The sequence below is a fragment of the Astatotilapia calliptera genome, chromosome 8 (assembly GCF_900246225.1).
Source record: "Astatotilapia calliptera chromosome 8, fAstCal1.2, whole genome shotgun sequence".
Taxonomy (NCBI): domain Eukaryota; kingdom Metazoa; phylum Chordata; class Actinopteri; order Cichliformes; family Cichlidae; genus Astatotilapia; species Astatotilapia calliptera.
Window position 1 is genome coordinate 21,887,413 of NC_039309.1, and position 26,421 is coordinate 21,913,833.

At 40.4% G+C, this 26,421-nt stretch overlaps 1 protein-coding gene across 1 annotated transcript in view; it reads left to right on the plus strand.

Annotated features, from left to right (window-relative positions):
* dnah9 (dynein, axonemal, heavy chain 9) overlaps nucleotides 1–26,421 on the plus strand; it is a 198,962-nt gene that overhangs the window by 22,274 nt on the left and 150,267 nt on the right. The window contains exons 15-34 of the mRNA XM_026177431.1: nucleotides 2,362–2,603; nucleotides 2,785–2,920; nucleotides 5,485–5,681; nucleotides 5,757–6,019; nucleotides 6,194–6,355; nucleotides 6,897–7,119; nucleotides 7,340–7,506; nucleotides 9,458–9,601; nucleotides 9,769–9,928; nucleotides 11,357–11,512; nucleotides 12,898–13,030; nucleotides 13,119–13,396; nucleotides 13,809–13,939; nucleotides 14,044–14,170; nucleotides 14,600–14,752; nucleotides 15,218–15,343; nucleotides 18,590–18,829; nucleotides 19,019–19,179; nucleotides 24,218–24,374; nucleotides 25,316–25,420. Coding sequence (XP_026033216.1) covers nucleotides 2,362–2,603; nucleotides 2,785–2,920; nucleotides 5,485–5,681; nucleotides 5,757–6,019; nucleotides 6,194–6,355; nucleotides 6,897–7,119; nucleotides 7,340–7,506; nucleotides 9,458–9,601; nucleotides 9,769–9,928; nucleotides 11,357–11,512; nucleotides 12,898–13,030; nucleotides 13,119–13,396; nucleotides 13,809–13,939; nucleotides 14,044–14,170; nucleotides 14,600–14,752; nucleotides 15,218–15,343; nucleotides 18,590–18,829; nucleotides 19,019–19,179; nucleotides 24,218–24,374; nucleotides 25,316–25,420 — 3,461 coding nt within the window. The remainder of the gene's footprint in view (nucleotides 1–2,361; nucleotides 2,604–2,784; nucleotides 2,921–5,484; nucleotides 5,682–5,756; nucleotides 6,020–6,193; nucleotides 6,356–6,896; nucleotides 7,120–7,339; nucleotides 7,507–9,457; nucleotides 9,602–9,768; nucleotides 9,929–11,356; nucleotides 11,513–12,897; nucleotides 13,031–13,118; nucleotides 13,397–13,808; nucleotides 13,940–14,043; nucleotides 14,171–14,599; nucleotides 14,753–15,217; nucleotides 15,344–18,589; nucleotides 18,830–19,018; nucleotides 19,180–24,217; nucleotides 24,375–25,315; nucleotides 25,421–26,421) is intronic.

Here is a 26,421-nt window from a genome sequence, read left to right on the forward strand (position 1 = left end):
TATAAATGTGACTCCCTGTTCGTTCTTATGAAACTTTCATGAGCTTCTTTTGGCTTCTGCATTTTGAGGGCACAGAGCATGCACATGAGATTTCCTCTGTCTAAGCGAATGGCTTCCTTTTAGCTCCCTGAATACATGTATATAAACTGAATAAGATAAATTAATCATACAGATTTGTCAGACTTGCTTAATTATAGCAGACCTAACAGGTCAAACTCTGATAAGAAAGACAGTCATTAAATGGTTGGTGACACGAAGTGAATTCATTATTTTACAGCAGCACCTTTTTTTAATCATATTCTTTGGGACGTACAGTTAAAGAATGTGATGATATATAACCTTACACTGTATGTCCTGAAAAGCAGGAAGGGCTACTTTTGTTAAAAGTTAAGCCTTTTTCTGCATTTATTTACAGGTCAAATGCACTTTTGTGCCATGCAGAGGTTGTGCAGTTTTTAAAAATCTCATTAAAATGTTCTTGCAACCACAGAGCCACAAAGAGAAAACTACGAAATGCTGAAGTTATTTAGTTACCCTTATTAGTGTTTATTTTAAATGCAGAAGTCAGCTTAAAAATGAGCCTCTAGTTTCATTCAGGTAATACTTAATTCAGAAGTGCAACTACAAAAATCAATTAAAAAAGAAAATGAGTATACATACAGTACTTATCAAAGGCCTTAGGATCTGAAAATAAAGGAAGGATACTTTCAAACCTCATGCAGTGAGATTTGTTTTTCAATTAAGTTAACCCACTGCGAAGAGAAAAATATTTACATTTAACTGTAATTGTTGTGAGCACAAATTGCCTTTACAGCAGCACCAGTTCCTTAGTTTTTAAGGTACTTGGCAGGTGGGATGGTGTAAGTATTTTACAGAACTCACTGTCTTGTCTCTATTCATGTAGCTGTTTAGACCATGTCATCTGTTGCACGACTCCTTATTCTTGTGTCTTGAAGTTAGTTATTTATGACTCCGACTGCACGCTAGGGCTTGTTGTATCAAGCCACAGAATACATTTGGGGCTGATTGTTAGATGAAAAAGGTATCGAAGAACTGTATACAATCACAAAATCACAAAATGCAATCACAACGGTGTGGTCTAGTAAGTCATGAGATTCAGTCGTGAGCTGAGTATGGACAGCTGTGTGCAGTACTTCTTAGATTAGACTTTAGTGAAAGCAGGTAATATATGGACCCGTAACTGTCTGTGGTGGCCCACAATTCCTTCTGTATCCTTGTACATTTTCTTTGGCTCAGAGCAGTATTAGGAGTAGTTGTACTAAGCCTGATCACTGCATACAGTAAAGACAATGAGACAGTTATGACAGAAGTTTGAATAAACAAGATGTATTTTGCACTTTAGTAAGGAAATTCCAAGTTTAAAAAAATAGTTAATATTAGAAAATAGTCTCATTATGACATTAGAAAGAAGACTTTCTCTTGTGGAGCTCGCTAAAATCTCTTTGGGGGGCATCGGTAAGTTTTTCTTTATATCAAACTCTGTATTGTTTTAGCTGGACAAAGTCATGTTTGTAAGAAAACCTTTTGTATCTGTGTTCAACCAAAGGATGAACCACATTTATATGAAAGGATCATAAAAATCATACAACCTTTGAACTTCAGTTTTCATTTTCAGTATATTTACAGACTTTTACAGACACTGAATGTGTATTTTGTTAAATATTGGCAAAATATGATAGTGTGGTTTGGAGCTTAGATTCTGTCAAACCTTTTTAAGACACCCACAGCTGGGAGCTCCCTGTCAATCAGCAGGGAAAATCATATGCTGATTATACCTGTGCCTTAGTGCAGATATTTTAATACAGCCTCAACTTTAGGCTTGATTTATCCATCCATCCACCTGTCCATCAGTTTTCTGCTGCATATCTAGATGTGGGCTGTGGAGGAAGCAATGTAAGTAGAGAAGCCCACTGCTTATTATTACTGCTACCTTAATGATAATGTAAATGTGGTTCATGCAGCTGTCAGGTAATTGCTGCTAATTAAACAGCACCAACCAGTTTAATGCTGAAAAGCTGTTGAAACTGGAGCTTTAGTGAAATCTCAAAATTCTCATGTGCTTGTAAGGGCTGTGTGCCGGTCTGTTACTGTTGCAGACGACTCTCTAATCCACTGCTAATTTTGTTGGTATTAATTCTTATGTGAGTATCTCATGTAGTAGCTCATGGTTAAAAATATCTTAAAAATAGAAAAAAATCCCAGATTTTTGCATATCCCTGTGTTGTGTCTCTACATCCTGGAATCAGCAAATTTTTTGATGTTTTGAAATTTATTTCAAAACATCAAAGAATGATATTGAAACATTTTTTTTAACCTATTTGACCTTTTAACCTCTTTCAGGTGTTTGGGAGTATATCCAGGAGGCGCGAGATTTGGTGTGTGACCTGGAAAGTCGGCTCCAGAGGGCCAAAGACAACGTAGAGGAGATTCTGAGCTGCATGAGGTCCTGGTCCACCCCCATATTTGACAGGAAAGAGGGGAAAAAAGACGCTCTGCTCAGTTTGGAGGACAGGACTGAGAGGCTCGACAGATTTTACAGTCTGATTCGGTCTTCCGGGGAAAAAATCCACTTCCTAGTTAAGGTGCTTTGCTCATTGTTATGTGAAATGTCAGATGGGCTTTAAGTTTCACTCACATTTCATCATTTTAAGCAGTTATAATGGAGTCAGCAATTTCGGATTTGAACTTCATTTCTGCAGGACTTTTCAAATGCAGTAAAGATGGTGATTCATTATGAGTGTCACACTCTGTTATGTCTCTTAGTGCAATCGGGCGCTGTTAAAGGCTGAGCCGTCCTCTGAGGAGTGGAAGGCCTATGTGGAGTACATTGATGACACGATCATAGATGGCTTCTTCAACAGCATTGAGTGCTCTCTCAGGTTTTTCCTCGATAACACTGGTATGATTTTCATGAACAAATAATACTCTAAATAAGGAAGAAAACATAAAATAAGTACTTATTTACTGTTTGTTGTGCCTCAGTCATGTTGATGGTGTTACTACTTGCTGTCTCAAAGCCAGAATGTTGCTGGCAATCCTGAAATTAATATGAAAAAAATGCAGCGCTTCTCAGTACTCTGATCCAACAGCACCCTTCAGCCAGCACTGAATTGGACAGCTTCTTAGCAACACGTCCTCGGGGTTTTTGATGTCAATTGGGTGTCCGCCTCTATTGGCTGTGGACATAAAATAATTCTGGACTTGTTAGCTGGCATGAGTTTTGTCAGCCAGTTTAGATGGACTGGGATGTGGTTCAATATGTGATGGATTGCTGCCAGAATGCTACTGTGACCAAACCTTCTACTCCTTGTTCCGCTTCTTCGTCTTTTCCTTTCCCTCTCCTTGTTTGGCTTCAAAAACTCTTAAACTCTTTAATAAATGATGTGACCCAGGGGTAGCTACGATAACAGTAGGTCCAGCATCTAAAAGCTCTGGAATTTAGCTGTTCTTTCCTTAATGCAGTGTCTTGTTTAATGTAAGAACCACAAGTGTCCATTAAAATAAAAGGAAAAGCAGAGCGAGAGTTTTAAAGCAGCGCTAATCCCAAATTTTACATCATAAGCTGATCAAATGAAAAGCTTATAGTGACAAATTCACATGGAAATATCAGTGATGAGGGGGCAGTTGAGGAGGCTCAGTCCTTTCAACTTGATTAGGTCCTTATAAAATTAAGCACTGAATTAGAACGCTAATAAGAACCCAGTGTCAAATCTCATTCACTTAAATATGAACATCAACATGTATCAGGAGCGAATGGTAGTTGTTGATTCTGATTTTCTGTTTTCATTATATTGTAATTAATTACAAATAAACTGAACTTTAGAAAAAAGCTAAACCACAAAACTAAAATGATATTATAATATATGTTGAATGTCCTTAGTCTAAAAAGGCAGTGCATGTGTTTATTGAGTATGTCCATGTAACCGCCAAATGTTGCTTAACAACAACATTTGAACGAGTTATAGTATTATTATTGTTCTGGATTTCTGAGACTTATAATCTGAAAAATACCACACAACACTAAATACATCTAAACATTTCATTCTGGATCCAGTCTTGAAACTGGAATCAGTTCTGAGTAGTTACTACTGAAAGAATGAGGTCACGGACACAAGCATCAGAAATGAGCTTCCTCGAAGCTGGTGGCCCTTAGCGATAGCATGAAGGACTCTGAATAGAGCTGCGTAATAGAGTCTGTGCTTAGACTGCTACCCTTGTGACCTGGACATGGATAAGTAGCAAAAAAGGCTGGCAGGCATATTTCAAAATATCAAAGCTCTTTGAATGTCGAAACATTTTGAATGATTATATAGGTTTACTGCTTAGAACCAGTAGACTTAAGGAATAGTTGTACACAAAGTACACGTGACAGATGTGTATAGAGGTTGTGGCAAATGTTATGTGGCGCGCAACATCATCTGTGAAGAGTTCAGTACTCCTGTTATCTGGTGAATACCAGGTCACACGTTGGGATGTTGAGCCCTCATGCCAACATCATGGACTCAGTTTCTGACACTTTGGTCTGAAACGTGCAAATGAGGAGCCCGTTATAAGTTTTGCAAGGCTCTGCCAGTGCGCCTCCTGTTCATCCTTGCACAAGGAAGCACATGCTGGCACTGCTGCTAGGTTGATGCCCATGTTCTGAGATCTTCTCCACACTGTTGAGACTGTGCTGGGAGACACACCAATCCTTCTTGCATAAGCATTCATGGATGTGTTATACTGTGATGGTCAAGTGTTCGTTTCTTCCATTAATATACAGTAAACTTATTTTAAACCTAAGCTTGAATAAATGGTAATAAGGAATAAGCCGGTTAGGTTAATTCTCATTTAGGTTTCAGTTTTTTATTTGACCAAAGAACAGAAGTCACATTTAAACCTTGGAGGAAGTTTTATATGGTAGGTAATGTTCACAGTGCAGTCTCTTTTATAATTCCATAATAAACTGAAACACAAACATACAAAGTGCAAAACACAAACAATAAATCAAAAGCAATTCAAATGAAAAAGTAAAAACATCCTTAAAAACATCCAACTGGATTATAAAATTAGAGGCCATAAAAATGTAAAAGTATTCATATAAAGGATGATGTTAATTTTATATTATTTGATTTAAAAGATTGGGCCAACTCTGATTTTCAAAGGTTGAGTATTTATTAACTCAAACGGCAAGAAAAAAACAGCCTGAAAAATCCACGAGAGCCCAATCTGCTAGGAGGCACGACCACATACAGAGTCATGAAGTGTGTGATATGTTTTGGAATAATTCCAAACAGGGGAAGTGTAAAATGTATCTGTAAAAACCTTACAAGGAGCCAATAAATGGATCAACACGGAGCTTTTATAATAACATCTCAAGTGGCAGTGTTCTGCACCAGGTAGAGCTATAAAACTGTGCTCACAAGTAGCATCTTAACACTTATTCAAATCATAAAATGTGTGTTGCATTTCCTTTCACTTCAGACCAAAGAGCTGTCATTGCCCCCCTGTTTGAGGCTCAGCTGGATCTGAGGGTTCCTGACATGGTGTTCACTCCCTCTCTGGAGGTTGGGACTAGAGAAAGTTTGTTTGAGCTGGTGGAAGGCCTCATCAATGATGTGTTTGGAATTTCTTCACTGGTGCCACGCCTCGCCCAGCATAGCCCCTTTCCAAACTACCAGGTACAACTAGTTTCATGCAACTCCATCACATGTAGCTGGTCACATTAAGATTTAATCTGGACATTTTTCACTCAGGCTGACATGGAGGACATGGCTGACCTGGCAGACATGCGTAATCTCATCATGGAGCGGATCCAGGCGGCCATGGCAACGTGCTGCGAGTTTCGCAACTCTCTGGAGCGTTACAGCTACCTGTATGTGGAAGACAGGAAGGAGTTCATGCGTCAGTTCCTTTTGTACGGCCAGATTCTCACCAACCAGGAGATGGAGATTTATCCTGACAATAGTGTCTCTGAGAGTCCACCAAGTCTGGGGAACTTTAGAGAGCAGGTTAACAGGTAGGCATTACTCAAGAGGAAAGTGGTGTATGTTGAATTTTCATCTGAGGACATTTTTAAGTCATATCTTAAAGCAATTCATCTAAAATTTGGATTAAGGTTTTGTTTTCAGTTGAGCATAAACGTAATAGCTTGTTTTTGCTAAACTGCCATCGGTTTGTCTTTGTCCTGTAGTTATGAGAAGATATATGAAGAGGTGCAGGCTCTGGAGCCGGTGCATGTGTTCCACAGGTGGATGAGGGTGGATGGCCGTAGCATGAAGAGTGCTTTGCTCAACATAATCAAAAAGTGGAGCTACATGTTCAAACAGCACCTCGTTGACCTTGTTACCAACAGGTATGGCACCCAAACAACGAAAAAAGTTACAATTTTAGCTTCCATCCATTCTCTTCCACTTATCCTTATCAGGGGAAGCCTGGAGACTATCCCAGCTACCGTAGGGTGAGAGGCAGGGTACACCCTGCACAGGTGACTAGTGTTTCACATAGCTAACACAGACAGACAGATAGCCAGTGCCACTAACTGTATGTCTGGACTGTGGGTGGAAGCTGGAGTACCCGGAGAGAACCCACACAAACACAAGGAGAACATGAAAACTCCTCAAAACTAGGCCCCATGTGGTGAAGTCGAACCCAGGACCTTCTTGCTGTGAGGCAACAGTGCAAACAACAGCACCACCGTGCTCCCAAATGAGCATTTTCAATAAATATGATAAAATGCAACTGTGTCCAATCCAGGTAGACAGGCTAATATTACAGGACTTGTTTTACTAGCTTATGGCTCAAGATAAGATAGATATTAGTGTAAATTAAAATAGAAATGCTGATGTTTGAAACTGGTGGCTCATTAAAATCCTGTTCCCCTGTCCTGTCTCCAGTCTGTTAGACTTGGAGAAGTTTATCACAGTGGTTCAGGCTGGGTTGAGCCAGCAGGTGGAGGAGGGTGATTACGATGGCCTGGTGGAGGTCATGGGTAACCTGCTGGCTGTTAAGGAAAGACAAAATGCTACAGACACCATGTTTGAGCCTCTGCAGCAAACCATCGCTCTTCTGAAGGAGTATGAGCAGGAGCTGCCCGATGTGGTTTACAAACAGTTAGAGGTAAGGAGCGATGTTCAGTCATCTCCTATTATTTTCAAGCCCAGATTGTTTAGTCTGTTTCTTCCAACTGAGACAGAGCAATTTTTCTTCCTTTTTCTTTGCTTTTTTAAATCTCTGTTTCATGCACTTCCTCCTGGCAATCCATCATCTGTCAATCCTGCCCTCCTCGCTTTTCTCCCCCTCTCTGTATCTATCTCTGCATCTGTCTGTCTGTCTGCAGGAGCTGCCAGACAAGTGGGACAATGTGAAAAAGCAGGCAGTGTTGGTCAAGCAGCAGGTGGCACCACTGCAGGCTGTCGAGGTGTCCGGTCTTCGTCGAAAGTGTGCTGCTTTTGATGTTGAGCAACACACATTCAGGGAGCACTTTCGCAAAAGCAAGCTCTTCAGGTAGAGAATCTCTGCTGTGTATAACATGGTGATTAGAAATAATGTGTCTAATCACACATGAAGAAATGTCAAAGTGTTTCGCATGCTTAAAACTTACTTGAAAGAGAAAGATTGAGCTTAGCAATTTCACAAAAAACAAAACCAAAAAACGTTGAAATTATATTTGTATTCTGATGTAGCTTGCTTTAGCAGCAAACAAAGTGTTACAATTTTATGTACGCTAGAGCTTGGACATTTTTCTGTATGCAAGCAACGCCGTAATTTTCCTGAACATAGATATCTTTCTGGAGGTGGAATACAGAGAGAAAAGTAGTACACAATCCTGCAGTTACAGTGTTGTTTTTTCAAACCTGGGTTCCTCATCCCTTTCAGATTTTTTTTGCCATGCTTGAGTTTTTTAACACAAGCCCCTATAGGATCAAGGGTAGTATTACAGGAATGCAGTCAAGCTCAAATAAAGTATCCAGAATCCCATTGGATCTGGGGTCAGTTCAGTTGTCTCGCTGCAGCGGCTGTGAATCTCCTCTATCGGTTAAAAAACAAACAAAAGATACATAACAACTTTGCTGAAATTTTAATATTACAATTACATTTATTACATATTATCCTGCCATTATTGTCAATGTGTTCATATTTATATTGCTAAAGATACATTAAAGTTACATTAAAAGGACAATGTAACACTCTGGGTTACTTGTAATCTCTGGTTCTTTGGACAAAATGTTTGACTACTGGAGTTGCATTGGGTGACTAAAGCTCCAAAAACACCATGTTTGTCTATGATAGAGCATGTGTGTTCATGACAGACCTTTTGAGCCTTCCTTGGGACCAGAGATGCCCCCCTTGTAAAACTTAACACCAGAGATTGATGTTCCTGGTTCCTTATGGCAGCTGCTGCAAAGGAATGTTTGCCAAACTGGTTTTCTGCTTTGGCTTGCTGAGCGTATTGTGGGAATGTTTGAGTGTCTGTTTTAGTGCCACTTTGCCAGCAAATGTGCCAGTGATTAGCAGAAGTCTGCAGTTGCAGACCTTGCAATGCAGAATTAGAGTTGGCCTTCGGTTCTGACCTTTTGGCAGGGCTGATAGCCATAGCTATAGCTGTTGGGTAGGGGTGAAACTCATCATGTCTCAGTCATGACAGTAGCTGAGTTCTCTTAGTTGAGTCAGCTGACAAGCTAATGGTAGTTTAACAGCTAATTGCGGCCTGCTAACAAGCTAATGCTAGTTAGATACTGAAAAGGATTTGTGTTCACGCATTAACCCAAGTTACAGAGTTGTTACAATTTCCCAGATTTATTTATTTATGAGAAAAAAGTGGATATTCTCTTAAAATACTGTTGTGCACTACTATTTATTTTATGTAGAATCTAATGTAACTGAAGGCACAAAGATGACAGATGAGCTTATTTCTTCCAATTATTACTCTATTGTCTGCTTCTGCTAGTGCTAAATAAGGGGATGTTGAAGTATAATGTGCCATCTCATTAGAGTTTTCCAGAACATTTCCTGTTTAACTTTCCTTTGGTGATGAAGTTGAGGGAGGACCTTTGAATGTTTAAGAATGTCACCTTCCTAACCTTCTGACTAGATAATAGAGAAGCGTTATCTCGAGGCTCTCACATCTGACAAGGCTAATTGAATCCTAACATAATGATAATTAATTCATAGGTGGAGATGCTTCGTCATAATGTATAATTGTCAGATTACTTATGTGTGTAATTGGTCTCTTAATAACCTGGTGATTATTTTCCCATTAATGTCATGGAAGTCATTGTTAACTGTCACAGCACTGGGACTCTCCTCTGGTTATCCTGCAGAGGGTAAAAGATGAGTTTGGCGAAAACTGGAGCCTTTCATTACCTAAACACGGCGTGATTTATACTGAGTTTGTACAAATGTTTGTGTGTGTGTGTTTTGATGGGTGCCTGTGTGCGTTCATGCATTTGTCCAGGTTTGAAAGTGAAAGCCCCTACCAGATGTTGGATGCATTCCACCGGCAGATCCAGGAACGGGAGGCAATTATGGCCTCTCTGGTGGAGTCTGCCAGCCTGTTTGAGGTCACTGTGTCAGAGTACAGACAGCTCCGACAATGCAGGTAAAGCCCAACGATGGAATAAGAAAAAAATAAACAAACATCACAAGACACTGATACATTTAAAACTAATTTAGAGTCGTTAATTTAACATAGATGCTCTCTTGCATTCAGTATCTGAGCTGTTTCATGTTAGATTAATCAACTTTGTGCTCTGTTTCATTCTCAAGGCATGAGGTGGTTCTCTTGAAGGAGCTGTGGGACATGATCACCATGGTGGAATCCACCATGACAGCATGGAGGACAACTTCCTGGAGAGAGATCAACGTGGAGGACATGGAACTGGAATGTAAACGTTTTTCCAAAGAGATTCGCATTTTGGATAAAGAGGTGAGAGGAGAGACGTGAAGTCAAAATACTTATGATCCACAAAATCTCTTTTTCAAACATCCAATATGGGAATTTTACTGATGCTGAATTGGAAACAATCTTTGCATACTTCACATACTAATTTAAGCCTTGTATTTAATAAACAGAATTTTTTCAGTGCTCAACTGTGATCAAATTTTCCACCTCACACAGCATGATGCTGCAAACAGCAGTGAAACATTTGGTGACCTTACTGACAAGTTCAGCTCTTCATCTAACATATCGCTCTGACTCCCTGCTCAAACCAGCGTGGTATGTCCTGAGATTTGATTTTCACCGGGTGTAATCCATATGCTTGAACCAATGACTTGGTGGTGTTCCAGGGTAGGATAACAGAGCCCTCTTTTCCAGTTCTTCCATGTATAAGTTGGCCACAATGGATCAAACTGACCGTTGTATGTGAAATATGTGGAATGACGACACAGATCCAATAGCAGACACATTGGTCGGTGCTGAGAGTGATCCCGTTGCTGAGGCTGGGGTCATCCTGTAATCTCTTACAAACTGCCTCAGTGACTGGAGCACAAGTTGAACATCATACTCTCACTTTTCAAAAACAAAATCCAAGGTGTTCTGGATGTGGTGTTCAGAGCTGCCAACCAACACGTTGAGGATCGAAGTGAGAAACTTTGAGATGAATTAGGTGACTGAGTTACAGATATGTGTGTAAACCATACAGACTTGGTGTAGCTTACCCCTGGGTATAACCTGTGGTATCAGGCCCAGTCAATAGCATTGTCTTGTTCTGACTGCCTCAGACATTCTGTCGTCTTGCATTGTATTTCTTGTAACTATTTCCTAATGAAAGTGGACTTTGGATTGGTGGGTGCTTTTAATATGAAGATGCAGTAGTAAGAAATCCTCAGGCTGTGGTAATGTCACAGCAGATGCCGTGTTCATCCATTCATCTCTTTCCTTAACCAGTCATTCAAATAACAGTTGCGGGGGGCAGGAGCCTATCCCAGCTAACAAAGAGCGGGAGTTGCGGTTCTTCTAGCACCGATCATCAGTCAGTAACACATTATAAACTTGGCCAACACATTCATCCTCACATTCACACCTACAGATAATTTAAGATCTCCACAGGAAATATATAGATGTGTTGTACGTAGCAATTGAATATATACTTACAGTGCTGTTGTATCCATGTCCATAGAGTTTTCTTTAGCATAATACTGTAAGGACACAGTAAATAATAATACTGTTAATGTAAATTTGTACATTAGGCCCACAGGAATATAAAGCAGCAATAAAGAATGGAGTGAAATCAGGCATTTAAGGATTTCAATGTCTTGCTCAAAGTAAAAAAAGTACAATTCAGAATAAATCCTGAACTGCTGTTTAAAGCTGCTTTCCTCTGTCCTAAACATGTGGCCTTGTGTGTGGCAGGTTAGAGCGTGGGAGGCCTTCACAGGGTTGGAGAGCAGGGTGAGGAACCTCCTCACCTCCCTCCGGGCTGTGGCAGAGCTCCAGAATCCAGCCATACGATCCAGACATTGGCATCAGTTAATGGCCGCTACTGGAGTCCGCTTCACCATGGACCAGGTTTACAGCTTATTCTAATTTTTAAAAAACCCAACATGTTGTGGAGTTTCATTTAGAGTATTTTAACATTATTATCACACTAGCTGCAGTATTTTTTTTATTCAGGTCCAAGCAGATGTGGTAATATTTTAATGGAGGTTCAAAAGGGGGTTCTTACACACATAAGCAAATTCATTTTTCAGCTCCTCTTTGGGGTAGTTTGTGCTGCAGAAGTTAAGATGATAGGTTTTTACAGCTTTTAAGTCTGTACAAAAATGTATCACAGAGGCTAACTGATCTGCTTTGATCTTTTTTTAATATATAGATTTATATAGCGCTAGCTTTGTAAGGCTCTGACAGATTCCTCTCTCATACACATTCAGCTGGCTACAGCAGGGATTTGCTCGACTACCATCAGAGATGGTCTACAGCTGCTAATCTATTCTGACAAAGTAGCATCAGCAGCATCACCACTGCACCTGCACTTTTATCCCTGCACTTTTTTAAATGAAACACTTTTTTTTTTGCATAAACATTTGTCAGTGTCATCTGTCACATATTAAAAACTGACCAAATGTGCCATCTCATTTGTTTTTTCATACTATTACTTATTTAATAAATTAATCCAGATTTAATTGTATAGTATGATTTTAGAGCAACAGTCACCTCAATACCCTTTTGAAAGATAAAGACCCTGCAATATTAGATAGAATAACCTATCATAACTATGACATAATCCTCCATGAGCAGCACGAGCAGCAAGAAGCCAACGAATACTACCGAAGCAAAACTAACATTTTCTTCACTTTTTTTAAAGAAAATTCTAGCAGCTATTCTTGAGGTACTGCTGACAAAAGAACTGCGGGCAGCTCAGTTCCTGGTCCGTGGCTCTGTTGTACAGTGGCTAGGCTCGGCACTCAGCACGGAGCTTCCTGTTTTAAACCTTAAATGGGGCCTTTCTGTGTGGAGTTTCCATGTTCTCACTGTGGTTTCCCAGTGTTTCCTTCGGGTACTCCAGTGTCCGATCCAAAAGCATGTTAATTTAATTTGTGATTCTAAATGAGCTGTGGCTGTGAGTTAGATGCAGTCCTTTAAATAGGTCTAAAGTGATTTTTAGTGGTCAGTGAGACTAAAAAAGGCTGTGGGTGATAAGAGGTCAACATTACAGTCTGTGAGTAACTAAGTAACCTTTGCTTACAGGTAACATACATGTCTACTTGTAGGTGACAGAGTTTGTGCAGTTAACCCTTGTTCATTATAAAAAAATGGATGTCTGCTTTTGATAAATATGTATGTCCATGTTACTCTGAAACTAGCTAGTATTCACTGTTACTATGACTTTAATATCACCAGATTTGAGTTCTGGGTATTGTGACATAAGCAGTGACATGGCTGTCTGTGAGCAGGAGACCACTCTGGCTGATCTGCTGCAGCTCAACCTGCACTGCTTTGAAGACGAGGTGAGAGGGATCGTAGACAAGGCTGTTAAAGAGATGGGGATGGAGAAAGTCCTGTCTGAGCTCAACTCCACATGGACAGGTACAGAAACATGAATTTTTAACTTCTAACAGTGAATTTTAATTGTTTTTTTTACCTGCTTATGATGTTCTGATGGACTTTATTGCAGGTATGCAATTCCAGTATGAGCCCCACCACAGGACCAAGCTCCCTCTGCTCCGTGCAAATGAGGAGCTGATTGAGACGCTGGAAGACAACCAGGTCCAGCTGCAGAACCTTATGTCATCCAAGTATATCGCACACTTCCTGGATGAAGTATCTTCATGGCAAAGCAAGCTATCTGTGGTCGACTCCGTCATCTCCATCTGGTTTGTGGTTCAGCGGACTTGGAGTCACCTGGAAAGCATCTTCCTTGGCTCTGAGGACATTCGCTCACAGCTGCCTGAGGTTACACACCAAACACATACATACACACACACACACACACACACACACACACACACACACACACACACACACACACACACACACACGCACACACACACACACGCACACACACACAGTTCATACAGTTATATATTTCAGGTATCCGTCAGTGTCAAGCTTATATACATGCAAGCCTCAACCTGCGCCCCAGTTGTTGCTATATGAACCTAGGCAGCATAACTGTAATAGCTGTTAATTAAGAATCCATTAATTAGCCTTACTTAGTTTAAGAGCTGAGATTACACAACTTTTTAATTGCTCCCGTGATGTTCAGGCTGTGCTTAAGCCCAGATGTTTGCTATTAAACCTCTGATTCTCCCTCTTTCTTGTGGGAATCAACGCCTGCCGGGCTCCCTCATGAAATCCTCTGCAGGACTCCAGGCGCTTTGAGGGGATTGATGCCGATTTCAAAGAGCTGGCAAACGCTATGCACGAGACGCCCAACGTAGTGGAGGCCACCAACAAACCAGGCCTGTTTCGTAAACTGGAGGACATCCAGAGCAGGTGAAAGTTCAGCCAAGATCAGCGGTTCTCTGTTTCTTCCCCATACGTCTCACACAAACACACACACACATACTGACTCTGCATGTGCTGTGCTATTTCTACAGGCTTTCTCTGTGTGAAAAGGCTCTGGCAGAATACCTGGACACCAAGCGTCTGGCCTTTCCCAGATTTTACTTCATCTCTTCAGCTGATCTGCTGGACATCCTGTCTAATGGGACCAACCCACACCAGGTGGCTTCACAAATTTATGCCCAAGGGATGGCAGTGAATTTAATGCTTCAGTCTGTTCACACAGATGAGAAAAAAACAGTACTAACGTTTTCAGCTCTTTCTACAATTTACTTTACTAACAGTTTTCTAAAACTATGCTCCATCGTGTCATTAGGCTTTTGACTCACTGCTGCTGAATTTTGTAGTACATTTAGTGCCCACACAGGGGCAATGGTGCTTATAGTTTTGTATGTTACTCCAACCTCCATCATGAGTGCACTGGGTTTTTTTTGTCCTCAGAAAAATAAATAACTGTTAAAAACAACTCGCCATCAAAATCTCTTTCATCAGAAGCTAGCAGAGGTGTAGCAGAACACTGGTCCTGAAAAGCAACACTGTAACGTTTCAAACCGTGAGTGTAAATTGATCCCGAGCTGTGCGTTTGCTCAGGTCCAGAAGCATCTGTCCAAGCTGTTTGACAACATGGCTAAGATGCGATTTGAAACCGATGGAGAGGGGAATCCTTCGAAGATTGGTCAAGGCATGTACAGCAAGGAGGAAGAGTATGTCCCTTTCAATCAGTCCTGTGACTGCAGTGGACAGGTAAAAAGAGCCTTGGATATCACCATTTCTAGATGGATCCAAATGCTGAAGACGTTAATGGTGTTTATCTTTGTGACTTACTGCTGACATTGACAATTTTTCGAACCAGTCCTTTTCTGTAATGATAGGAAATACACACACACACACACACACACACACACACACACACACACACACACACACACACACACACACACACACACACACACACACACATTTAAAAATATATATATAGAAAGAATCTGTTTTGCCCCTGGAGGTTTTGCATTTAAAGCTCATCAATTCATTCATTTTCCATTATATCCCGTAGTGTTTGCCTGACTCCACTTCCACTTTAATGCTTATTAATGGCCTCATTAGGGTCCACTGATAAGAGAGTACATCGGCGCTCATGTGACACACATTGCAATATTTTTTTGGTTTTTGTATTCAGGGATTTGCCTGTTTTTGTGTTTTCTCTGTAAGGTGGAGATGTGGTTAAACCGGGTGCTCGACACCATGCGCTCCACAGTTCGCCACGAGATGACCGAGGCAGTAATAGCCTATGAGGAAAAGCCTAGGGAGCAGTGGCTGTTTGACTATTCAGCTCAGGTAAATAGGTTTGGTTTGATGTATGATGCTGTGAAAAATATTTTCCCCCTTCCTGTGTTCTGTAACTCAAGCTTTCAAATTTTTCAAGTCTCTCAGATCACTGTGGATGAATGCCCCACTATTCTTTGCAGAATTGTTTCAATTCAGCCTCACTGGAAGGTTTCCAGACATGAAAGACCTGTTTTAAGATCATGCCAAAGCATCCCAATCGAATTTAAGTTCGGACTTACAACCAACCCAAAGCCATGGAAGTGCTCTCAAGCAAAGCAAGAGAAAATAACCCCTCAACCCCCATTCCTACACACTACAACCCTAATCTGATGAAGCCGAAAAAGGGACGTCACTACCGCCTGCAAAGGATAACGCTGCTCATCCACGTTGTTCAAGCGCTGAAGCAGAAAAGCAGGCCCAGACCGTGACACTACCTCCACTATGTTTGAATTGTAGTATGATGTTCTTGTTTTAATATGCTGTGTTAGTTTTACACCAATCGTAATGGGACGCAAACCTTCCAGAAAGTTTGTTTTTTTCTTCTCAGCCCAGAGAATAAATATTCTCTGGATCCTCATTCTGCCAATCCTGATTGCCTAGTGATTGCAGTGACCACGTCGGACATAACATCTCACCCTTAAGTCACCTGTGCTACCACACAGACATAATTAAAACACCTTTTCTCACTTCAGAGCAAATCTGAACCTGTATATGGGTTATAGAGTCTCAATTTCTCATAGTGAGACATCAAAAGAAATGCTAGGAATGAAAACTTTAGGTTACTTGCACCATCCCAGTTCTTAGAGAAATTTAAAAACTAGTAGTTTTGTTATGTATTTAATCTGGTTATCTCTCTAAAAAGTAAAATTTGTTTGATGATCTGAAACATGTAAGTGAGAAATATACAAGTAAAAAAAACAGAAATTGAAAAGGGGACAAATATGTTTTCACAGATTTAACTGCTGACATCTATTATTTGGACTGGTACCAAATTCCTGTCTGGGCCTCTCATAGTTACTTTCACAAGCTTAAAAATCCTTTACATAGCCAATGTGTGACTGTGATAATGGACCACTTATTCTTACCTGAAAATGCTACATACCAGGTATCACTGATTCATGTGTGGCTACAGATGGAAGTTAGAGTGGTCACTTCCTACCTCTTTTCACTTGGTCTGATTTAGGGTTGGATGATCTGCTCATTGTTTTGATTATACTAATGCTGGGAAGCTCAACATGCACAGCAGTGCTATAAGTGTGTAACTCATACACATACATGCCTAGACACCTATGACATTTATCTATGTCATAGGTCTCAGTTATATGCAGAGAGATGAATTGAAACTACAGCAATGTAGATTAATTTTTTATGAATCTCATAAAAATGATCATATTAATTGAATGCATCATTGATTAGTTATTGTCAATAACTTTGGTAATCTTCGATCCTAGATATCATCATCACAGCCTTAGTCTGATTATTGTTCACATGATAATTTCTTTTATTTGTTATTTTCAATTGAGTCCTGTTATATGAAGCAAATTCCACATTTCTGGGATATTCTGTTATCTGGCTTCACTTACTCTAACATCAGCAGTGTTGCTAAGCAGTCCGCAAAGATGGTTATGAACTGAGACATGAATTCGATGAGGCCAACCCGGGGTTTCCACATCTGACTTTGAGGGCGTTCACAAATATGCTTCATAAACAACCTTAACTGCCCCTCAAACTGGGTGGTGGTACCAAATCTACAGAGAATAGCAATTAAAAAAAAAAAAGTTAGGCCTTTATAGCAAAGTTAAAATCAATTCCATGATCAATAGTGTTTATGAAAGCAAGGATAAAAATATATTTAGCTTAAATTATTCCAGAAGTAACTGACAAAGACTGAAGGTCAATCTTTTAGTAATCCAAATTAATTTTTTGGGCAGGCTTTAAATTAAAAACTTAAAGTTAGCAATAAAAGCAGAACGGTCAAAATCAAAGCAGCAAAGCAGCAGAGACATAGAAATCTTGCCTTTTGAAAACAGCCTCTTCTAGAATTCCCACATACTCATTAGCATTTATTGTTAGATGCTATTGAGTTGTTTGATCTTCTAGCTCTTTCAGTCTTCATCCCCAAAGTTTGCAACACAAGCCCTTTGTCATTTTCACAGACTTTTGAAAGCTCACTTCAGAAAACTGCAAACTTCAGAGTGACAGAAAACGTTTTTCATTTTCTTACTTTTCAGTACGATTAGAAGGTCCTAAACAAGTGAAGTGCCCTATTACAATTAGATGCAACTGTTTAGCTGCTGAATAGTTTTGGATGTGTACAACAAGCTACTCCTGAAGTCATTTGGCACAAAAAAAGCTGTATTTTTTTGTGACACCAGCTGTGCACTACATCATCGGGTGTTCTTCAACCAATAAATAAATGAAAAACTGACTTTTTTGCAAAAAATACATTATAGTGAAATTGTTTATTTTACAAGTATAACAGGTGTTACATAAACCATACAACAGTGTATTTATAGCCTGAGATAGTTTGTAATGCCTGTATATCTGTATATTTGTATGGTGCGAACTTATCAGTCACACAGTAAATCACACACAGCTTTATTCTCCCTTTTGACACTAAAGAGGACCATGAATTACAAAATGAACATGATGCTCTTTCATTAACAGTAACTAGTGCTTGAGACCATAAGTTTATCAGAAAAGTATTTACTGAGGTCATAGTTTAGGGGAAACCAAGGATGTTTGTCTTGTAGACTCTCTTTGTAACCAGTGGAGATGCTCCTTGTTGGGCATAGATAGAATGCTTTCTTTTGGCTTGCATCACTCAGAAGCTAAGCTCATCTTTATTAGCTCATCTGTATACCTGATTTCTGTATACCCTCCAACCTTACCCTTTCCAGTTGCAAAGGTATTAGAAGGCTTCAACTGGAATTATTTTTAAATGCCAAGTCCATTAATACCCAGACAAAACAACACCTGCTCAGTCCATGTAGTGTTCCTTAAAGATGACTCTCCACATTTGTCAGGAACAACAGCCAAAACAAATCTGTTTTTCAGTTCAAATATTCCTTTACATCTCTTTCCAATGGTGGGGGTTTTTATGCAAAAACATATAGGGCCATATGTTTTATGTGCCTTTGTTGGCACAATTCCTAGATTTGTTTTACATTTAGATGATGTTTTAGCTCAAAGTGAATACAAGTAAACTACCAGAGAGAATCAGAGTGGTTTCAATGTCTCTGACTCCCTTTTCAGGTGGCTTTGACCTGCACACAGATCTGGTGGACGTCTGACGTCACTATGGCTTTTGCACGTCTGGAGGAGGGCTACGATAACGCCATGAAGGAGTACTACAAAAAACAGGTCTCCCAGCTCAACACTCTTATCTCAATGCTGATTGGCCAACTTACACCGGGTGATCGGCAGAAGGTCATGACTATCTGCACCATCGATGTCCATGCCAGAGACGTCGTGGCCAAGATGATCACTCAGAAGGTGAGAGGGTCACGAGGGATACGTCTGCCAGAGCCAGTGCTCAAAAAATCTTATGCAGCTGCTGTATTTTTTGTGATGCTGTTACCAGTGAGTAATGAACTAAAGATATTCCAGCAAGTATGTCATTATCATAATTAGAAGGTGACAAAGCATATATTATTTTGGATTGTATCTCACTGTTTTTTTTAGGTGGAGAATTCTCAGGCCTTTGTGTGGCTGTCACAGCTGAGACACCGTTGGGATGAAAAGGAGAAGCATTGTCTTACTAACATCTGTGATGCCCAGTTTCTCTACTCCTACGAATACCTGGGAAACACACCGCGATTAGTCATCACTCCTCTAACAGATAGGTATGGAGGGCTTGGACAATTTTTTGTCTCTTTTTTCCCAGACAAAGAGGCAATGAAAAAAAGTGTCATGTCTATAACTTCTGTTCTCTGAATTTGATATACAAAACATATGGGATGGGGGATATCACACCCCGTGTATCCTGCCTGAAGACACCTCTATTCAAGCCTTTACGACAGATGACCTCTAATGATGTATTTGTGGTCCTGCCTAGACATATACACACCATCACAGTCATCCCTCTCTTTCAGGGAGCAGAAGTTGTAGACATAAGAGTTTGTTTCCTTTTAGCCAGTTCACTCAGTATAACACATACAGTATGGGACATATATGTTCTCTGCAGAACAGCCACTGAACTGGAGTCGGAGCACCAGCAGCCTAGTCCTTGGTAGACCCAAGAGAAGGGACACAATGATCCACCAAAGAGGCTGTCATGTCTAAATGATGGAACTCAGATTATTTTTGCCACAATACTCAACGACTTTGCTAGAAATGCCAGGATAACCAGTGGATATTCATAAAGTGCATACAGCCAACCTGGATGTTTGGTAGATTTGAGTGGGAACCTTAGCTTGTGGGTCCTTTATTCAAAAGGGCTAGGCTTGTTACTATGGCTCTTTAGGTTGTCAACGTTTTTTTAAACACTGTATTAAAGGTATTTCAGATTTGTACATTATTTGCTTTAAAACAAGAACCATACTGCTGGGGTTTGATTACACATCGATGCAGACAGTGTGTGAAAAAAACTATAACTGAAACCACAGGATTTATACAAAGGTTGAAAAAGCTTTGTAAAAATCTTGAGTTAAAGCCTAGAAAAGTGTCGTTCTGTTGGAGACTGCCACTCATAAGACCAGGCAACATTTTTCTCTGTGAACTGTTCTTACAGGAGTGTGGCTTTCTGCTGCTGTAGCCCTTCTGCTTTAAAGGTTGACATGTTGTGGATTGAAAGCTGCTTTTCTTTTTTTTTCTCAGTTGTTACAACTGGATACTTGAGTTACTGTTGTTCTGTCAGCTTGAAGCAGTCTGACCATTTATCTCTCATCTCTGATATCAACCGGGCATTTTGGCCAAGAGAGCGGACACTGGCTGGATAGGATCAGTCCTAGAAAGCAAAGGTCTTAAAATGAAGCCACTCTCTGAATTCTTATGTATGTAGAAGAATCCAAAGATTAACTGGCCTGCTGTGTTGAGGAGAGGAAGTTTAGCAGTAAATAAAAAAGTAAATGAAAAACAACCAAGAATACTTACTGTGTAGTACTCTACAGGTGCTGTTTTGCAGGAAACTTGAGTGCTTTTCAAAAATCCATTTGTACTAATAGTCTTCTTCCCTTGTCACTGAGAAGAAAATGGAGGTTTCTCATCTGATAATCACCATCTGATGCTTTGGAAGCATCTTCATTTGAATCATTATGCACACCCACCACAAGTAAAATCTTTCAGCTCAACTCTGCATGGTCACTGTGCCAGCTGCTGGTTTGTTCGTGCCCACATGTTTTTGCAGGGTTAGTTAAGCTACAGAGAGTTGAATACCTGCCTCTCAGAGTCCTTTTGCGAACCGCAGTGTTTGACTGTATGGTTTTCCAAGCTGACCAGTATTCCCTTTGAAGCTTGAACAAAGCATAAACAATGGGCTTTGATGGCATCATCAGCGGCCGTGGAGCAAGGCTTCACCATATGGTGCATGCCCTCGCTGTGACTCACACAGTTTGCCACTGGCTTTCATTGAAACAATGGACCATAGACCAGGGGGCGAGGTGTCAAATCCTTTAATCCATGACTTGAGAAAATGGCTAAAATAGTGTTTGCTACATGAATTGTTACACAATTCTTCACATCAGAGTCAACAAGAGAAAAACACAACCTGACATCCACAGGCACCACAGTAGCATAGAGTAAAATCCACGTTTTTATCTTAACACTACATGCAGATTTCTGTGTATACTAACATATCTTAAATGGTTAGTTTATCTAAAGTATGAAACCATTATCTTTATCAAAGTTCAGCAAGTTTACATTATATGACATCAATTTTGCAATTCAGAAGAACTTTGTTAGAGATGGAACAAAGCTGTGAGATACGATGCAAGAGGATGACAAGGCAATACAAAAAAACCTATAAATATGATTTAGACTAAATCAGCAGCACTGTTGTAGTGCAGTGCAAGCTATGAAAATCAGTCCTTGGACACACAAGAAACCAATGCACCCTGAGAACTGGAGCAATACTGAAAAGATGTCTAAACAGTATTTAGATTTCCTTTAAAAGTGAGGGAGGAGGCCCCGGGGCAGACCCAGGACACACTGGAGAGATTATATCTCTCAGCTGGCCTGGGAACGCCTTGGTGTCCCCCCGGACAAGCTGGAGGAGGTGGCTGGAGAGAGGGAGGTCTGGGCTTTTCTGCCTGGACTGCTGCCCCTGCGACCCGGTCCTGGATAAGCAGAAGAAAATGGATGGATGGATGGTGAAAGATGGAAATATATTTTTCTGTAATTATGGCAAAAAAGAAAAATACATCTCAGAGTTTACTACAGAATCATTTATTTATACTGGCTATCGTCAGGCTTGACTTAGCACCACATGAACCTCTACCTGCTGAAGGGTTCTGGTCAGAGTAACCCGCAACTTTGCAGAATAATAAAAATTTAAACAAAAAAAATGTCACAATGAGACGGGTGGTCCATGAGGTAAAATGTATGGAAGTGGGATCACTCCATCCATTTGTCTGTAAGACCTCTGCGAACTCTTCAGGCAGCCAGTAGTAGCTGTAGCTTGTAGCTTTTCCTAGCATGTAGGAACAATAATTCTTGATTTCAAATAAAGGGCACACTGGATGTTGCATTAATTCACTTCACCATCTTGTGGTTAAAACTGGTACTACAGAAAAGTACAACCGGGCCCTATTTCAGCTTAAGTTGATATATCTTTAACACGGTATATTTTGGACATAAGGTCATACCAGATATTTTTTCATATACTGTTGATAGCCTTAGTTAATTTTGAAAGTTTTTAAGCAATCTTTCAATGCTGCGATTTACAAGTCCATTTAAAAGACACTATTAATTTATTAATTACCCTCTCATGACAAATCAGAATGCTTTCTGTGACAAGGCTCTACAGCATCGGTTTACATGAAAGCAGGCAAACAGAATTTCTTAATTACTGACATTGCTGCGTTTATCAAAGCCTTTGTCACTTAAGATTTTAAACATTAATATTGTCTAGAAGAAATGTGAATTCTTAAGCAGTATGTGAATTCGTTCACATGACCTCTGTGTGATTATGTACCACAAGGTGGCTATTTTCAATCTGTTGTGCTCACTTTCTGCAGCAGGATAATTAGGCTAAAGGAAGTGACTCTAATCTATAACAGCGTGTATGTTATCAGCGTAATGTTTGCACTCACTCAATACTCCAAAGCTGCACCATTATGCAAAATGTCAACCCCCACCCCATACACACACACACGCACGCACACACACACACACACACACACACACACACACACACACACACACACACACACACACACACACACACACACACACACCGGAGTGGAGGGAGAATGAGTCAGAAAGGTAGGCTGATATATAGCTGTTCTTCTTAAAGACACTGTAATAAAATAAGTCACCTTATCGCAACCCTGTTTAGTTTCACTCTTTCCTATCTTGCTTTAGTTATTCAGTGCAGACCATCCTTATCCAGCCTCCTTGATGACTTAGTGTGAGATTTCTGGCCGTATTTTAGCGAAGAGTCGTGAAGCTGATTGGCTCTGATACACTGTATACAGATGGCATCATTTGTCTTCTCTGACTTCTATCTCTCGTTACGCTTCCCGATATTTTCCCCTTCCATACATCATCTATTAACCAGCAGCTTATTAAAACAACTGCTGTGTTGATATTTAAGGCAAACCAGCGTGTTCACTGCTGTGATCAATGGAGTCCTGATTGTCAGTTCACATTCGCAGTGCTTCTGCTTTTTATTGACACTAGCTGGGCAGACTGCTTGCTAGTCCTGACAGGTTGTGGAGCAGAAGCAATCAATGGTGTCACTAATCAGCCTGTGTCATAATCAAAGCACAGGAACAGATTATATTATTATATAATAAAATTATGTACAGTGACAGCTGAGACAACACCAAGACATTGTCAGTGCTGGTTATAGGACAACGCGGGGTTGTTTTTTGTCATGTTAATAGCTGCGTGCAGTTCTTGTAATGCGGTGGCAGAAACCCAAGCTTTTTTCTCCTATTGTGCATTTATTATAAGAGAGTGTGGATGATTTAACAGGATTGTATTGTTGCAGTGACCGGGGAAGAAAGTCCTCTGCATTCAGCTCTTTCGCTGCGTGCTGGTTCGGCTGTGTGAGGGACAGGAGCATTGTTCTTAAGTGAATTGGTGTAATGTCATGCTGATCACTGATGCCACTTTGTATTTTGATTTGACACGGAGGACTTCAGTGTCTCATTAAGCCACCTGTAAATCATGCACTCAGTCCAAATTTTGGTTTTCAGGCTTTGAAGACAATGTCTTTATTCAAATCCTTATTATGGTCCTCAGACACACAGGCAGCAACATGCAGGTTCCCACACAGAATAGTATGTTTTTGTTTTCTTATATCAGTATTTACAGCAGAAGTAGTGCTGGTAGCTGGTAGCACCTATACAGTCGCCCTAAAGCAAACAGTGGCAAACACATTTGTTCAGTTTACTGTTTACTGAAAAGCATGTTCATGCACACTGACATACCCATGCTAAAAACCTTGGGCTCCTGCATGTGTTTTCACAGAGTTTTGGCCAGAATTAGCAACTGTGAAATTTCAGTTCCTCAGCATTCATTATTTTGACACATAAAAATATAGAGAGTGTTCTGGGTTTAAACTTGCACAGAAGCAAGAGCCTTCTGTAGAGACGTTTTACTCCCGAAACTGTGATTTCATGTTTAAGTTTCCTATCTTTGTGCTCAACCAGAGAACCGACTTATATGGATGTGCGTGGACTGTAGTAATGCAACTAGAAATATCTCCACTATGTTTAGATGCTACATCACACTGACTCAGTCCCTCCACCTGACAATGAGTGGAGCTCCAGCTGGGCCTGCAGGCACGGGGAAGACTGAGACTACCAAAGACTTGGGACGGGCCCTGGGAATCATGGTGTACGTGTTTAACTGCTCCGAGCAGATGGACTACAAGGTGAGCAAGCGTGCATGAGCACAAGCTTCTGTGTTTGAGCCCACGCACAGAGCCAATGTGCGTTCGCAGCATGTGTGTTTCTTTTCATCTTTGCCTTTGTCAGCGATATGGTATGCATTTGTCATTAAAGTTGTCAACCTACCTTTATGCCCTTCTCTTTTCATCTTTGTTCTTTTCATCTTCTGTTTGCTTTCCCCTTGAAAGAATAGCTGATTAAGTAAACCCCCATTGTTATTGCTTTACCAAACCTTGTCAAAAACCCTTCTCTGTATTCAGCCTCCGCCTGCCTTTATTATGCTTTTATATTTCACTCATATTTTCTGCATATTGAGGGGTCAACGGAGACATAAACGCAATCTTACAATCCAGCTTGCTCCTGCTTCCACTAGACAGGGGAATCATTATATTATAGAGGTGTCCGGCACACCTATAAACTCCAAAGCTCTTGTGTACAGATAGATGTGCTAATACACATGTGCGCTTCAACATTTCGCAGAGCCCTGCATTGTTAGTCATATTGAGTTACGCACATACACAAGTTAAATCAATCCTCCGGTCAGCTCCAGTCCACGTCAAGGAGGCTTCGCTCTTTCTGCTTGTAATTGGAGTCAACGGCCTGCTTCATCTTGGTCTCAGGGGGGCTGTTCACCTGCTCTCGAGCCAGTGTTAAGGGTAGCTGTAATGTGTGCAGGCAATATTTTAGCCTTCTTTTTGTTGCCATCAGCCCCTGTTTTTACTAGTGTGACGCTTTGTTTGTGTTATTATTCACAAACTTGCATGTCTCTGTAGTAGCTATGACAAAACTGTTTTTTCATATATCTTCTGTGTAATTGCTGATACATATGCGTCTCCCTTTCCACGTCTTACCAGTCAGACTGGATCTGAATCTGACTGGCTTCCTGCCCCAATGTGTCTGAATATTTGTCTCTTCGTGTCCACAGTCCTGTGGGAACATCTACAAAGGCCTGGCTCAGACAGGAGCTTGGGGCTGCTTTGACGAGTTTAACAGGATATCTGTGGAGGTGCTTTCTGTGGTGGCTGTACAGGTACGATTCCCTCCCCCTCCCCCTCAGGTATTTGCAGGTGGAGTTGATTGAGAGCACCGTGTGTGCATTTTATTTGTGGTCCAACTCAATCAAGCTCTAGTGAAAAGCCATTGAAAACACTGCTGTTCGAGGAAACGGCCTCTTCATAACCAATTCCAAGTATAATCTTTTCAGCTATAACACTAATGTACCAAGGCTGCCACCTTTGCACCCCAGAGCTTCTTTATAATTGGAGCCTTCTGTGATCTGATTTGAGAGTTGAAGAGGGAAAACTGCCTCCCCAGCTTAACTTTGCAAGCAACATTAGTAGCAATCTTTGCAACTCAGATGGACTGACATGAAACACTCAGAGAACAGATAGCAAAATATTCTTTATTTGCCAACAAAATGTAGAAAAATCATCTTACAGTTTTTCCTGATACAACTGACCCCCTACAAGTCAGTCAGAACCTTCAACCTGGCCTTTTGTCATCCATAAATTAAAAACAGAACAAAACAAAAAACACCATAATATTTTTTAACCTTCTAATGATTTTTTTTTACATAATTTTCAGTTTTCCTATAATTCAGTTATAAATCACATGATACCCACCCAAATGCAGGCTCTCAGGGAGGCAGAAGTTTCAAAAAACTAACCTTTATTTCAGCAAAAGCAAAGTCCAAGCAGTGATGAGCAGTGGAAGTTAATGGAAACTAAAATACAAAACAACTGGCTGAAAGAACCCGAGGTGAGATAACAGACACCGTGACGAGGACTAAAATGAACACACGGGACTACCTCTACACAAGATGGGTAATGAGACTCAGCTGATAGTGATCAAAGACAAGTCAGGAGGGTAAATAATACTAAATGCAAGACACTAGAGATAAATAACTCCCAAAATCAACAGGAAGCGAGGCGTGGGAAGCACATGAATGAACTTAATATGAGGGAACTGACAGAAGAGGATAGAAAAAGAAACACTGAGGTTAGAGCTAAACATGGATACAAACTGGAAATA